Below are 16426 nucleotides of genomic sequence, written 5' to 3' on the forward strand. Positions count from 1 at the left end.
TATGCAATTATATTCTATATGTACAAGTTAAAAATGATTAACTTATTATTTTTATTTTAAAATAATGGGGCAGGCTCGGAGTAAATGTGAATTTGATTGAGACCCCTAGATCCAATTGGATCTTTGCTGCAGCCCTACATAAAACAGGCTAAGTGTAACACATTTATGTTATATTTAATCAAGTTGTAGGTGGGTTAGTCCACTACTACTAGTACAATTAACATGGGGGAGGACCTTCATTAAACCTAAAAAGGTCAGAGGTAATTCTGAATTACAACTAGTGAGCAGCTTGTGGCTTAGGTTTAGCAAATTCCAATGTCTGGGCACATCGAGTGGGGCTCTTGTGTCTACAATGAGGTTGACTAGACTCATTATATCCATGACCAAAGGCAATGTTTGAATAGAATCAACATTAGTGGCCCTGATGCATTTTGAACCATCTGCTCAAGAAGATTGCTTCTCTCCAAGAGGAGAGAAGCAAGCAACAAACTACGGACTGTGTAGTGACTGGGGTTATACATTGGCTACTAACTTTGGACTTATTTAGACTTTAGACAACTCACCTTTGATGATATTTGGAGGAGCTGGTATTCAGTGGTTTATAGTTCAGTGCAGAAGGCTAAAATCAGTGTTTAGAAAATCGGACTGGACTGGCTGGTCAGTCTGGTTAAACATTGACCTGGGGCCTTGGCCAATTTGGTCATACCCTAATAACCGTTTTTTGCTAAAAAACCGGTGAAAACTGAATGACCGGCCGGTTTAACCGAAAACTGGCGAACCGGTCCTGGTTTCATGAAACCACCCAGGTCCTTAAACAATTGAAATTTTAAAATGTGATTAACAAGACTTAAACACATGACTTCTTGTTTTTGTATATTGCTTAATTACCACTAATTCGCCTCTTTACTTGTGTTAAATAATGACTTTTTATTGTACATATTACTTTATTACGCATGTACTTTAAAGAAAATGTAAATTACAAGACTTGAACCCTAGTCGTTTACTTCAAAAATTAAAGAACTTGCCACCCATCCACCATATTTAAACATATTAAAAGGTGTAAATATATTATATATAGTATTATGTCATCACAGTTCGACCTCCAGTTTGACCCCGGTTGTACCTCTAACCCGTGAACCTCTCCCTTCTCCGGTTCTATGCCCGGTCCGGTTCTCTGAACATTGGCTAAGAAACAGTTGATTTGGGCACCTGTCATTGAAGGTTTTCTGAAATTAAATTTTGATGGGGGCAATCAAGGCAACCCAGGTCCTTTTGAAATTGACATAAGAGATAAGGAAGGGAATGTAGTAGCGCTTTATTCAGGACTGGTGAGGAGTGGAGACTCCTTAAAAGCTGAACTGTACTCAGTCCTACAATGTGTTCAGATTGCCAAAGAGATGAGCATGGAGAATCTGATGATTGAAGGGGACTCCAAGGTGAGGTAGGATGGCCAAAAGATCCGGATTCAGTAATATGGTGTTCAGAGATGAAATGAAGAAGTTCAAATGGTTAACACAACATATTAATCTGGTTATACAATGGGTGGGGAGGGAGGCTAATGCTTTGGCTGATTCTTTAGCTAAGCATGGGTAATTAGGGATCAGTTGTTTTGGGCTCAATTGTAATTTTTGTGCTGTGTTTTCTTTAAGAGTCTGCACCTCGCTCCTCCCTCTGGGATGCTTGTAACAGTTGCTTATTCTCATTGATTTCAATGAAATTTTAATGAATTTTTACTTCTCAAAAAAAAAAAAAAACCTGCTACTTGGTTTTCTCCATATGAGAAAGATAGGACACTTCAATGAACTGAACAACAGATTCAATGCTTTGTTACTGGTTGTTGAGATGTACTCTGTTCTCTATAGGATCAAACGAATTTTAGTCAAAGCACTTAGCTTCTCCATCCAATGTAACAGAATTTCTCACTGCCAATGTACTCTGAAATCCACGTTCATTTATTTTTAATGAACTAATGAATTAGTATGCATTGGAATAGGTCGTTAAGTTATAATGTCCTTATAACAGATAAAGAATTATAATGTCATGTTGTATATTGGTTATTATGCATGTGTATCTTTGATTGGGTGGCTCTTGGTTAATCATGCACTTTTGTGTTTGATTTTTCTGTTTGCAGAAAGACAACATTAGAAACCAGCGAGAAAATGTGGTTCTTTGTATAGCAAATGAACAGTCTTATCTCGGCATCCCAATTGAAGCTCAACCGGTTAGTGGGAAACATGATTTTATTATTATATTTAATTCTTATAATGTCCTTGATTGGATTGGGTTCTTAAGAAATTTGAGAGCATGTATAGAGTGTCTCTCAAGGGAGATTTCTGGATGTCCTTGTGGATAATTCTGTATAGGGAGGCTATAAAGAGATTTAAGTGGCTGACCAAAAACATGATTGTAAGAATCCAATGGGAAAGGAGATCCACAAATGGGATGGCTGATTATTTAGCTAAGCAAGGGGTTAGTAGGGATCATTTGTATTGGGCTCAGGTGTAACTTATCTTTTGCTTTGGAGGCTGCAACTTGTGCCTCCAGTTGGGAAGTTGTGATTGTAAATTTATTTGCTTTTGCTTTAACTAATTAAATTTCTATTGCTTATTAAAAAAATAAAACTGTATAGGGATTTTTAAGAAAAGGGCTCATACCTGTTGTATAGCTTGCATTCTTTGTATTCAGGTTTATCCCTAGTTGTATGTCATTTTCTTTTTAATATCTTTTGTTATTGAAAAAAAACATTGTTTTGTAATTTAACTAGTTATGGTTAAATAGTCTGACAGTTCATGATTTGAAGAAGACACATGCTCTAATGACTTATTAGTATAAAAACTTGTCACGTTATGCATTTTTCGTGATGCCATTATTTAATTGTTTATTATCTGACAGTGCAGTTGTATATGAAGTGGATGGATGAGGCATTAGCAACCCATTGAAAAATATTCCAGGCAGTTAGTATTTAATACAAAAGAAGCTAAGAAATGAAAGCAGCTTAAGGGCTGTGCCTTGATATATGGTTTGAAAGAAAACTCTTTCATCATGGATGCTGACATCCGAAGAATTTTTGTGGTGTAAGGATCACTCAATGGGACAAAGCAAGCACAAGTGATCAATTAATTCCCCTTCTCTTACAAATGCTGCAACTGTTTAAGATGGTAATAGATTGGAAAAGGAAAGAAACATAAAGATTTTTCAAGTGGGAAACCTGAAAGATAGGCTATCTTCTATCTAACCCTAACCACCATATTTACTATGACTTATTCAGCTTACATTGGTAGTTCCCCAAAACATCCGATCCCTATGGTGTAATGGTTGGAGTGGAGTTAGGTCCCAAATCTGGTGAAGATCAAAGTGCAAGGAGTGGAGTTTGTGGCTTGAATAGTGGTTGAAGGAAATAAATCAATGTTATGTGGCGATTATCTGGTGACATACAATGGCCAGGGGAGAGGCAATGTGAGATCTTATGTGCTTCTCATTTCATTATGTAGCTCTGGGAGGCAACAATTTTGAACCTAGTTCCATCACTGGTGGGATACAAAGGTTTTCAAGGTTGACCACGCCAGCTAGCAGGCATTTTCATGGTTGTGTTATTTGTTGTGGGGGCTTTAGTTCCAAAGTAGAAGGGCAGAGAGGCAGTATGACATAAATAGTGATAGGTAAGTTAGCAGCATTGCGGATTTGTCTCAATCTGGACTCAGAAGAATTTTAAGTCTCGGAGAGGGTTCCCATCAGCTTCTTCTTGAGGCTTGGATTTGAAATCAAATTCATTTTTTCTTTTGGGCAAGATGGATTTTGATGAGGAAGTGTTGTTTTGGGGTTGCGAACCAGCAGCATTTGATGGATTTGGATATGTGATGTTTTCAGATGGGGCAAAGGTTGTGGACTAGGAGAGAAGTTCTTTTGATCAAAGAGGTGGTGACTAGGTCAGACCGTCATAAATTTGGCCTAGGTTCTCTAACTAGGCCCCCTTGGTGTCATGGTTTGGTAAAGGCTTAAGGCTGCACTTATTCATTCAAAAGAATCTTTATGAGAACTATTTCATGTTGAGGAGTATTTGAGGGATTTTGAAGGTAGGGGGGGGTTAAATGTTTATGTTTGAATAAGGAAGAAAAGACGGTCTCTTTGGCAATTGCGGGTTACTGTTGAGCTATCATGGTCTTGCAGTGCAAAAGAGGTCTGAGGCAAGTGTCCTGTTGGCAATTTCCACATGAACCTTGTTTAACTTCACACTAGCTACTTGAAGTAATGCATGTAGGGGATAGGCAAATTCATTAAGAGTTTCACATGCTTGAATTGTTAAGTGCTTGAAACACTTTGATATGAGCCACATTTGTTTACTTTATTTTATTTTGTTTTTGAGAGAAAGATGAAGTATTATAATCGTTCATCAAAACTGGCATGCACAAGTATAGACATGTACAATGATGTATCTCTTTACAAATATTCTGTCAGCACTCTCCTTGCCAACCTTAGAAAAGCAACATGGCAGTATCAAAACATCTTTGTTGATCCAAGCTAGAAAACTGGTCTGTAGCCACCAACCAGGAATGAATGGGGTCTGCTATTTTTTAATTAACTCTTCCAAAGAGCAACTCCTATTTTGGAATATTTTCTGGTTCCTTTATTTTCAAATGTGCCAAGATACCATGGCTGAAGTAGTGCCCCATGGTATTTTTCATCTTGCATTTAAGCCTTTGAGTTTCCAAGAGAATAGGTGACCAGAGAATAGTGCTGGGAAACACCTGGAGATATTCAGCAAGTTACAGAAGTAAAGCATAGACCTGACTCACCACTGTCCAATGTAAAAATAGATGATTTGGGGTCTCCCTGGCTCTCCCACAAAGAACACTACTCTCTAACTGAATGATGACTCATCTTCTGAACAAGTTCACTCTGGTTAGACATCTGTCCAACACTACAGCCCACAATGGAAAACCCGCTTTAGAGGGTACGTGGGGTAGCCATACTTCCTTTTGAGGGAAGGCCAGGATTTGTCTAGTATTCAACTTTCTATACAATGATTTAACCGAGAACTCCCCTGTCTTCTCCCAACTCCGACCTCTAACATCATGTTGATCTGGCTTTGACATATTTTTGTGGAGCAGGCTGAACAAGGAGGCCATGTCCTCAAATTCCCAACCACTCAGGCTTCTTCTGAAGGTTGAACATCAGGATAAAATCCCATCTTGGACTTCATAAGCATCTATCAATCTAGCATATCCCTATTTTGTGCAAGGATGTACAGTGCTGGGAACCTCTCCATCAGCACTTTCTCTTCACTCCACACATCCTTCCAAAATTTGATCCCATCTCTCGTCCCAACTTTCTGAAGAATAAGGTAAAAATTCATTAGAAAAAGAAAATAGAATACAGTCGGAAGGCGATGAGACATCGCCCGGAGAGGAAACAAATCCAAAGGACCCAACAAAGATCTCAAAAGTTCCATACTAAAAACCATAAAACCAAATCTGGCAAAACTTAAAGCATTTCTCAAAAAAATCTCAAGCACAAGCCAAGAAAACAAACCAAGAAATCCCCATAAGAGCAAAAGCATCCTAACCCACCTCTAAATAGAAACTTAAACCCTCTTTGCTCCACGATCAAAGCTCAATTTTCCACCGCAAGCTCATCCTCCTGGCTTGAAACATCTTCGTCCCAATGCTTGTTCCCTTCCCGATGAGTTTCTTTGTCAACTTCTCTTCCCTTTTCCTTCTTTCAATCTCCTCAAAGGCCCTCTTAGCAAACTCCTCAGCACCCCAGAAAAATAAACCCAGGCTCTTTCTAATCGTGACCTCTCTACTCACCACGTTTTGAAGAGTCCCACACCCTGTCTTGTTATCAACGCCATTGTTGTTTTGCATTGTCTCACTCTTGCTAGAAGCAGAGTCATCAACACTCACTTTGTCCTTGACTCCTTCTATTGCTCCTTTCCTGAATGAGAGGACACAGGCTGGTGTTGCGTCATTGTCCCCCTGTTTTCGGAACCAGATGACCTACTGCCTCTTAATCTTTTCCTCTTGTAAACCCATTTGTAGTTTTTCGTGGGGCCTGCCCCTGCTAGACCAAGTTTTAGCTTAGAGAATATCATCGTCACATGCACTACGCTAAGATTTTTCAAACTACAAGATTTCTTGTTGATTGCCTCACTTATCAGCTTCTCTTCCTTTTCATCAAGCTTGCTCCTATGGCCCAGATCGTCACCCAATCTATCTTTCATCAACTCCTTGGATTTAAAATCATCCTCAATGCAAGTTCCCTTCCAGACTCCCCACACCTTCTCTATCACTTGTTTCCCCTTTCCCCTCATTCTCACAATCTCTCTCATGTGCGTCACCTACAGAGACACGTCCTTCCCCACTATCCTTCTCCCCCCTTCTAGCCTTTGTAAACCCGCATCAGTGATTTAAAAGGCATGCCTAGGCGCACAGGCAAGGCGCATTTTAGGGTAGACGCCTTGCCCAGGTCCTAGGCGCAGCCCTTTCAGAAGGCGCATGCCTGGTGTGCCTTGTGCCTCAGCCCAGGCGTGTGCCTTTTGAAAATTCAAGAACCCCCTATTTGGTAATGTTGTCCATTCATTCATCCTAATAAAATATCTTCTTAAAAATCAATTAAAACTATAAAATCATAATTTTTTGTGTGAAATCTAAGAATTTAAGACCCTACATGGACTTGTTTGGGCTTGCCTTGAGGGGCGTGGCACAAAGGCGGCTTGTAGAATTAGGAATTTAACATGTGACATTAGCTACTTGAAGTAATGTAATTGAGAAAAAAAGAGATTGTGGGTTTATATGCTTGAAAATGTTTTATATGTTTGATTTCATTTTTAAATTCTCATTTGAATATGCTTTACATTTTATGTTTATGTTTTATATTTTTTTTTGATTTTTTTTTTGCATTTTTTTGAATTTTTGGCATTTTTTTGATTTTTACCTTTTCTTTAAAATTTTTGCACCTTGCTTAAAAAGGCGTGCGCCTTGCCTTGCACCTTGCACCTTGCACCTCAAGCACAAATTGACCCCTGCGCTTTTAGAACACTGACCCACGTGGAGATCCACTCCCGATGTCAAAACGACAAGCTTTCTAGAGTCCTGCCTTCTCCCATCTGAAACTTCGGATGCAGTGGAGTCACAAAAACCTCAATACCTTTGCCACCTAGGGTACAACTATCAAGTTCTTTATTCGCTAAATTAGTTGGGCTGCTCACAAGATTTGTGCCTGTTTCACCAATGAGACTCTTCTTGCCGCTCTTGTCATACTTGGCGGTCACTTGGATCCACGTTTCTCCCTTCCTTTTTCTACTTCATTTGGAGCACTTCTTACCATCAACCCACTTCTCTTAAACCTTATTCTTTGAATATCTAAGGCCTTCCTCTTGTAATCTCTGATTTTCCTCTGATTTTTTTTTTCATTCCCTTTACTATTTCACCACTATGATCCTCATCTTTGTCTGGAACTGCATTTGGCCAAGAAGCAAGCTTCAGACTGATTCCCTGGACTGAGGTAGGCGATGATAGATGAGGCAACTAGTCTCCTATCGAGCTGCTCAAAGGCCCTTGAGGTAATTCAGACCATCCTATTCGCTACTGGAGCAAAAGTCTCTGCATAGTCTACTCCATATACCTGTGTGAAGCCTCTTGCTACCAGTCTAGCCTTGTACCTTTCAACAGTTCCATCAGCTTTGTGTTTCACTGTGAACACCCACTTGCACCCCACTGGTTCCTTCCCCTCAGGAAGATCTACCAACTCCCACGTACCATTTTTGTGTAAGGCATCAATTTCTTCCTTACTTGTGGCAGCATTGAAATCAAGAGCCAAGACATCACTATACTGTTCTCTTGGTTCCACCTATCATGCTCAGCACTTCCATACTTCGGTACCTTTACTCTCCCATTGATGTATCCTATTCGCCCCCTAGCAGTGATGTAGAGTTTTATCCCCCTAGACCACTCAAGGTAATTCAGACCATCAAAGGGAATGACAGCCATGGGAAAGCTCATATCCATTCCCCCACTCACTCAATTGTGGCTCCCTGAGATCTCTGAAGTAGCAGAATTCTCAGTCGACATGGTCAAGCAGTTAATCAGTCCCACACACCGAACTTAGGACCCCTCCTTACTCCACAAAACAATGCTCCACTCAGTTCACACCCATACACTCGGATTTACCAACCAGATTGAGCACAAACAGTACTAAATTCCGGACAAAAACTGAGGTAATATTCGGCAGATTTCAGACCTGTATAGTTTTATCAGTCCCCACCTACCAGAATTCCAGAATGTCTAACAGCCACTAATCAGCAGGAGAGATCCTTCTTAATTATAGTCAACTCAAACCATTGAGAAGACAGGTCAGCATTGACCTACAGTTGTCTTAACACATGAACAGGATCACACGATCCAAGAAAACTAGGGTTACACAGGTTCAACAGCATTCAGCCGCCCCAGATTCATAGGGTTTTCACTCGGCACATGACCAAGGAGAGTAAAGAAGAGAAAAAATAGGGAGAACTGTACCAGTTGTAGCTATTCTGTAGTCCAGAATCAGATTTCTTTTCTGCTAGTCTGTTCGATCTGTTCTTTGGGTTGATCGATCTTCTCTTGACAGTAGGGTTGATCGATCTGCTCTCTTTTAATCAGCATTCTCGCTCTGATACCATTTTGGCAGTGTAGCCGGCCAGAGATAAGTGGAAGGGGAGAGAAGAGAAGAGAAGAAGGTTTGCAATGTAACAGTACTGGCGGCACCAGTGTTTATTTTACTATATATAGGGCGACAGAAATAACAAGGGAAAAGACCCTTGTGCCCCTGAGTACAATAACAGACATAAAAAAACACTTTAATTAGCCAAACAGGCCCTAACATCTGCAACTAAGTTATTTTAACATTATTCCAACAGAGGTCATCAAAGTACAAAGCCCAACTGCAGTCTTTATTAGGCATTTCCTTCCCGTCAGGCCCACGTGTAATCGCTACAACTTCCTTTGAACTTTGGTCAATGGTCTTTGAACCGTTGTCTGTCCTCTCCCCTCCACGTGTAACCCATCCCTATAGCAATTCATCGTCTTCTACCTTAGAGCATCTCGCCCATAGAGACATCTTGTCTTTCAATAAAACCCAGACATTCAACCAAAGACCATCTGCGAGCAGACTGATGCATCTAGGAATGTCTTCAGGCTTCAATCCTGCAATTCTAAGTCTCGCGGCGTGCAGATCTTGAAAATTATAAGCAATCAATGCTCCACCCAGAATCTGTATCAAATTTTCAATGGTTTTCGCGTTTCAAAGATTAAAGGGGAGACCCACGAGCTTAATCTCAAGATTTTCTACAGAGATGGGTATCTGATTACAGGATATATGCCAGACCACCGCATTCACCAAGCCATCTGGAGAGTCCACCCTTTAAGTAGTGGTAATCTCAACGTCTTCGTCAAACCCAAATAACACCGCCTTCGAATCATCAAAGGGCTTGATTCTCACTTGGCCCTTTAATCTAAATCTCTCCACAATCGCCTCCAAGATCCTTCCCCAATCAGTAATTCTTTTGTCTGGTGATAACATCACATTTTTCTCCCAGGCTCCTTTCTCCAGTTCCGATAACATCCTCTGATTTTTGATAGTGTTACAGAGGATATCTTTTGGGATTCCATTTTTTTATTTTTCCTCCTTTAGCTGTTTCCTGAAGCCTTTCTCGTCAGAGACCACTGGAACATTGCAGTTTTTTTGATTTTGTCTTTCTTCCAGAATGAACAAGAACTCCTGTAATTAATCTGCAAACAGGCACCACCTTGTTCTCTTTCTTCCTTCCGGTACACACAGCAACTGTGTTCTGTTATCACCAAAAGTTTCCACAATCACCACAAACCAACCCTTCAAATTCCTCCTCCCTTTTCAAATTTATTATCAGCTACTCCCATTGAACTTTTCCATCCTTGTTTTTTGATGGAAAATACTGTTCCATCCATAAAGCCTTTCAACCATCCAATCGCCTCTTCAACTACTAAGATGGTAGCTCTCTTTTCCTCCCTGATTTTTAAAATCCACCTTCCATTGATTCTGTCTTCTTCAAGACAGAATTTCTTAACTTTGATATTCATTTCTCTCCTCCATTACACTAATGAGGAGAACTCCTCTTCGTAATCTCTTCTTTCCTCCACCACTAATTTGCCCAGCTAAAATCCATGTGACCGCCAGAAAGTGCCACAGTCCATCCAAGAATTCAAACATATTCAGCCAGTATTAATGCAGTAGTAGCCTTAAGATGGCTTGTTTGCATGCATACCCAATTTCAGCCAGATACCTTGAATAAAATTGTTAAAAAACTTTCCAAAACTCCTCCAACCGAGCAACCATAAGGGCCTTCTGCACTTGCTATATTCCAGTTAAATTTTGTAATTCAAAATTTCTCTACAACAATCTGCTTTCATAACAGTTGCATTTGTGTGCTAAACCTCCAGAACCACTTTGTAATAGGGCAGCATTCATTTCCTTAATTTTCTTCACTCCTAACCCCCTCCTGGTTCTGGTAGACATACTTGATCCCATTGGACCGAATGAATTTTGTTTATTTTCACTTTTGTTTATTTTTCGCTCGTAACCCCCTCCTGATTCATTTCCTTCATTTTCTTCACATTTGTTTATTTTCACTTTCATTTTGAATTTGTTTTATATGCTATGCTTATGTATTTTAATTTGAGCGAATAAGCTAGGGTTGATCATTTCTGGCCTGGCCCCACTCGCAAATTTTTGGGGCTTGGGCCTAGCTTTGTCCAGACCTGGCCCAGGCCCAAGCCCACATTAGGCCCGACCCAAAATATACATATATATATATTATTACATGTATACATGTACCTGTGTATATGATATGATACATACTTATATATATTATATTATATAGTGTTTTGTGTTATATTAAGTATAGCATATATTTGAGATATATTATATTATGTAATATAGAAGAGTTAGTCCGAGGGTGAATGCAACCTTTCTAGCCCTTGTCCCGAAGAAGGCTTATGCTGCTAGTCATCCAAAGGACTTTAGATCAATCAGTTTAGTAACTAGCGTTCAGAAGATCTTAGCCAAAGTTCTCTTGTTGAGATTAAAAGTAGTTCTCCCAGCTTTAATCAGTCAAAATCAAGGGTAGATTATATTATATATAATAATATATAGTATATAATATATTAATATATATATATATAATTTTTTTATTTTCAATTTTATTCCATTTGTATTGTAATTTTTTAATTTCATTTTATTATTGCATATACAAACAATTGTATACATCAAAATTCATATAAAATAAAATTTTAAGATTTATTTTTTCAGTTCTTTTGTCTATTTTGTTAATTTATTTTAAAAATTTCATTATTTTTCATTTTCTTAAAAATATACCTCTTAAGGATTGGCCTAGTCTGCGGTATGGCATGACATGCAATGGGCCATGCCGGGCTGGACCTCTGAACCTAGAGGTAGCAAGCATAGCCCAACCCAGCCCACGGACTGGCACGACACGACCCGCCAAAAGCACGGGTCGCCTACAGGCACCTCTAATCAAGGGGATTTCATTTAGGGGAAACAAATAACTGATCAAATTCTAGTTGCTAATGAATGTTTGGAAGATTTGAAAAGATCAAGGAAAGACTTTGTGAGTAAGCTAGACTTGGAGATAGCTTATGATATGGTGGATTGCACTTTCCTTATTGAGGTGATGAAAAATTGTGGGTTTGGGGAGAGATGGTGCAAATGGATCTTTGATTGTATTAAGTCTTGCCTATTCTATTCTGGTTAACGTGATTGTTAGAGACTTATTTCCAGCTTGTTGGGGATTGAAGCAAGGTGATCCGCTCTCACCCTTTCTGTTCACCCTAATAGTGGATTTGTTTAGTAGAATGATCTTAAAGGCTGATAGGGTGAATGAAATAAAAGGATGGAAGATTGTAAGGAATAGGTTCCAATTTCTCATCTCCAATTTGTGGATGATATTATAATTTTTTGTGAGGGAGGAGAGCAAGATTTGGTCAGGAACTTGAAGGAGATGGTGAAGAATTTTAAGCTTGTTTCTAATCTGAAAATCAATCTTGAAAAGAGTTGTATAGCAGGGATTAACTTGGAGGAAGAGGAATTGAATGACACTGCAAATATTTTAGAATGTCGTATTGCTAGTTGACCATTGACCTACCTAGGACTTCCTTTAGGATCAAACCCTAAAGAGAGGAGATTCTGAAACACAATAGTGGAGAGATGTGCAAAGAGATTGGTAGCTTGGAAGAGAAATTATGTATCTTTGGGAGGAATGATTACCCTAATCAAATCTACGCCCGCTAATTTGCCAATTTATTTTCTGTCAGTTTTTAGAATCCCTCAAAAGGTAGCCAAGAAAATCGAGAATGTTATGAAGGATTTTTTATGGGAGTCGGGTGATGGAAGGAAGGGTCACTTGGTTAAATGTGAAGTTGGTGTAGGAATTTTCAAGAGGGAGGTTTGGGTATTGGAAGTGTGGATAAAAAGAACAGGGCTTTGTTAGGGAAATGGCTGATGAAAAGGGATAGATTGTGGCATGATGTAATAGTTGACATACATGGAAGGTTGGGATGTAGGTGTATCTACTATAGCTACTGGCCTCTCTGTGGAAAGTTATTCATTGCGTTCTGCCTCATTCTCTCCATTTCATCATATATGATGTTTGCTATGGGGTTTCTGTTAAATTTTGGGAGGATACTTGGGTTGGTTCTTGTCCGCCAAAGGAGCTCTGTTTAAGCAACCATATTGTTTTTGATGTGAAAGAGTAAAAATCCTCCCTCCCTAATACGAGGACCAGAATAGGATTATGAAAGTGCCATTAGGATTTAAGAGTCAGGTCTTATCTTCTCATGTCCTCATCTAATGGTGAAATATTGATTTGCTGAAAAGGGCTATGAAATCCACAAGTTAATTGGCCTTCCAATCCTTGTTTAAGCGATAAAGTTGAGGATTACAGGCTACTTATTTTTCTTCTTGTATTTAAATCATGATGTTTAGCTTTTTCCATTTGTTCTCCAGCTTCATTCGAAGTGCCAATGTAAACTCTTTTAGATGAGCCCCATCTTTGTTGGATTTCTATTGTTTGATGATTTGATCTGTTTCTGATCCGTCACTTTGGGAACATTGGATAACAGCTGAAATCGCTGAACTGAATGATTTGTTGATTTGTCTTTTAGTTAATACATTTTTAAGTAGGTTGTGAGCTCCTTGATGGCTGAAGCTGAAGTTTGGTTGATTACTATAGCCTCAAAAGTTTCCCAGTTTAAATGTTTTATCCACCAAAAAACAAGGAAATAATATTGATAAAAAAAAAGACAAGGAAATAAGTCATTCATTTGAGCCACTTCATCCATTTATCAAACAGACCCTTAGTTGCCATTCAGAATTTGTTACTGAGTTTTTTTTGGTTATTTTTGTTATTTTTGTTTTTTGTGTTGAGGAAATTTAAATCTAAGCATGGTTTTGCATTCTTGGTAATAGTTTTCATACATGATCAACATATAACAAATTTCATCTTATTTTCATTCTCACAAGCAGAAGATAGATGAGAAAGCTATCACTGGGGTTTTCCTAAAGGTACTGGACAACTACATGAAATGGTGCAAGTACTTGCAGATGCGTGTTGTGTGGAACAGGTGGTTCTTGCATTTTGTTAACTATTTGGGAGCGTTGAATCCTGTGTCACTCCTTGATAAACTAATACTGTAATTTTTTGCAGTTTAGAAGCAATTGACAGAGACAGAAAGATAATGTTTGTTTCATTATATTTTCTCATATGGGGCGAAGCTGCAAATGTTCGTTTTCTCCCTGAATGCATTTGCTATATATTCCACCATGTAAGTATGCTATAATTATTTCTGAATGCATGCCTTAGAACATGGTTTATGCTTTTGTTGCATAGTCTTATCTGGAATCTGTGCTGTTTCCAAGTAAACTAATTGTTGCAGTGCATGATGAGTATCACTTATTATGTACTAGTCATAGTTCACTTATAATGTATTAATACTATTACTTGTTAAGCATGGCATCACTGGTTATTGCATAACTGCTTCTAGTCATTGGTTTGAGTATTGTGGCATAAATCAGTGTTTAATGATGTTTTTATGCTATCCAATGTCTTGGAGCGAAATCGTTATTATCTTCATTGGAGCCATACCCTTTTTGTCAGTGACTATAAAAACAATAAGGGAGTGACTTTAATCTAGGGACACAGTAACCACAAGTGCAATTTGGGCCCCTCAAGACTTGCCACCTTTTACATATTTGGTGGATCAGGATTCATCATTGGATGCCTTGCACCTTATATTGTTGTTGGTAAATCTACTGAAAATAGGAAAAAAAAAACAACAGATTCTATGTGTATGAAATGGTGTGGCAAGTGTGAATACAGTTGGGTTCTATTATTCTTATTCTTGTTATTATTATTATTATTATTTATTATTATTGTTGTTATTGTTATTATTACTTTTCCTGGCATCTTTACATGCATGTTAATATGTAAAATACAGATGGCAAAGGAGCTAGATGCAATATTAGACCATGCTGATGCTAAACAAGCTGCAAGTTGCATGTTAGAAGATGGTTCTGTTTCTTACCTCAATCGGATTATTTCTCCTATCTATGAGGCGATGGCAGCGGTTAGTGTATTCTTTTTATTACTTAATCATGCTTGTTGTGTTGATGAAACAGACTCAATTCTCCTGTTTGTTTGGGTAAAAATACCAATGGCTTTGATGTAGAAGTTGGGAATATAAGCACCTGCAAATTTTACATGGTGAAACTCGTGTACTTAGGTGTTTTTTCAATGCCTTAAAACCTTTGTGCATGCTTTTCTAAGTTAATTTTGATATTCCTTTACCATTTACTGTAAAAATTATATTCAGTGAACTTCACAAATCTACAACAACTGGATAAAGTATTCTGTAGCGGATGCTTTACCCAAACAAGGGGTGGGAAGAGAAACTTTGTTCTGGGCACAATTGTAAATCGGGAACTTGGGTGTGGGGAGAGATAAGAGATTTGTCTCTCACTGTCTTTTTACCATTTACACTTTTTACTTATATGCTCAGTACAATCATCTTATGTGTTTTAATAAAATTTTGATGTTATTGATAAAAAAAAAAAATGGAGAAGAGTTTGAAGAGGTTTGATCAAATGAAGGATTCATTTTTGTTTAAAAGTTTCAAAAAGTGGGGATGGGTCAAAGGGTTAATTGGCAAACTTTTGTCTCGGGATGTGCTTTGTTTAGAAGTTGTGTAAAGGATTGGGGAATTGTTGTGTTAGGTGTTCTCTGGTTGGAGGGTGTGCTCTGTCTTTGTGGTGTTTAGGGGTTCTCTGTCAGGCAATGCCTTTCACCTGTCCTCTTGTAACTTCTTTTCTCTTTTTAATATTTTTTATTTTATTATCAACAAAAAAACTCTAGAGGAATCAAATGAAAAGCTGCATATTCCTCTACAGTGAATAGAATAGCCTTTAAGTCTGGTCAAATGGTCAAAATTTTGTATTTGATTTTGGTGATCATGTTGTTAGATATCTGGAACCATCTTTTTAACTTCTGTTTGAAAAGCTCGACCTTACTATTTGATAGGAATGGTAAAATTTTATGAAATTGCATTTCATGCCAACCATCCTTGACCTTGATATATGCAGGTGGGTTATTCTGCACATGCCTCTTATACTGTTGTTCTAGAACCTTATTTTTGTATCAACCTTTACTTCTGTACCGATGATGATCATTTACAGAGGTTGCTTGCATAGAATTGTCTAGACTTAACAGTACAGAGCATTGTGAAATTGTGAATGTCTGAAATGTCATAATTGGTCTTTGGAAGCCTTATTGTGGGTGTTTGGAGCATCTCTCTCTCTCTCTCTCTCTCTTTCTGTTTTCTGCCTTGCTTATTACATTTTCACTTTAGCCTCTGAACTTTTTTACAGGAAGCCGCCAGAAATAACAATGGGAAAGCTGCACATTCAGCATGGAGGAATTATGATGACTTCAATGAATATTTCTGGTTCATCTTTCTTTGCTTTTACTATATTATATTTATACTTTGGTACTTGCATGGATGATTTTGTAGAATGTTGTTATTGTCTAATTTTATATGCATCTTTAGGTCACCAACATGCTTTGACTTGGGTTGGCCATTAAGGAAGGAGAGTAAATATTTGTCAAAGCCTAAGCTTAAGAAATGGAGAACGGTTGGTTCAAAAGCAACCCCTAACTATGTTTTCTTATGTTTTATTTACTTGGCATACTAGAAAAAAAGTGATAACTTGAGTCAATCCTGATTCTCTACAAAATTTACTTTAAGATTTAGTATTGTATCATATATTTTATGTTTCTTGTTCTTTTTGGTAGATTTCTCATTATATGTGGCAACTGATGAAGTGTTTGATGAAAGTTATAAAA

The 16426-nt window shown here is 38.2% G+C and overlaps 1 protein-coding gene across 1 annotated transcript in view; it reads left to right on the forward strand.

Moving 5' to 3' along the window:
* The window catches only part of GSL8 (glucan synthase-like 8), a 110962-nt gene that overhangs the window by 21265 nt on the left and 73271 nt on the right, over window positions 1-16426 (forward strand). The window contains exons 7-12 of the mRNA XM_010250479.3: window positions 2132-2221; window positions 13555-13652; window positions 13736-13853; window positions 14526-14654; window positions 15952-16028; window positions 16131-16215. Coding sequence (XP_010248781.1) covers window positions 2132-2221; window positions 13555-13652; window positions 13736-13853; window positions 14526-14654; window positions 15952-16028; window positions 16131-16215 — 597 coding nt within the window. The remainder of the gene's footprint in view (window positions 1-2131; window positions 2222-13554; window positions 13653-13735; window positions 13854-14525; window positions 14655-15951; window positions 16029-16130; window positions 16216-16426) is intronic.

The sequence above is a fragment of the Nelumbo nucifera genome, chromosome 4 (genome assembly GCF_055504915.1).
Source record: "Nelumbo nucifera cultivar China Antique chromosome 4, China Antique-T2T, whole genome shotgun sequence".
In the NCBI taxonomy this organism is placed as follows: domain Eukaryota; kingdom Viridiplantae; phylum Streptophyta; class Magnoliopsida; order Proteales; family Nelumbonaceae; genus Nelumbo; species Nelumbo nucifera.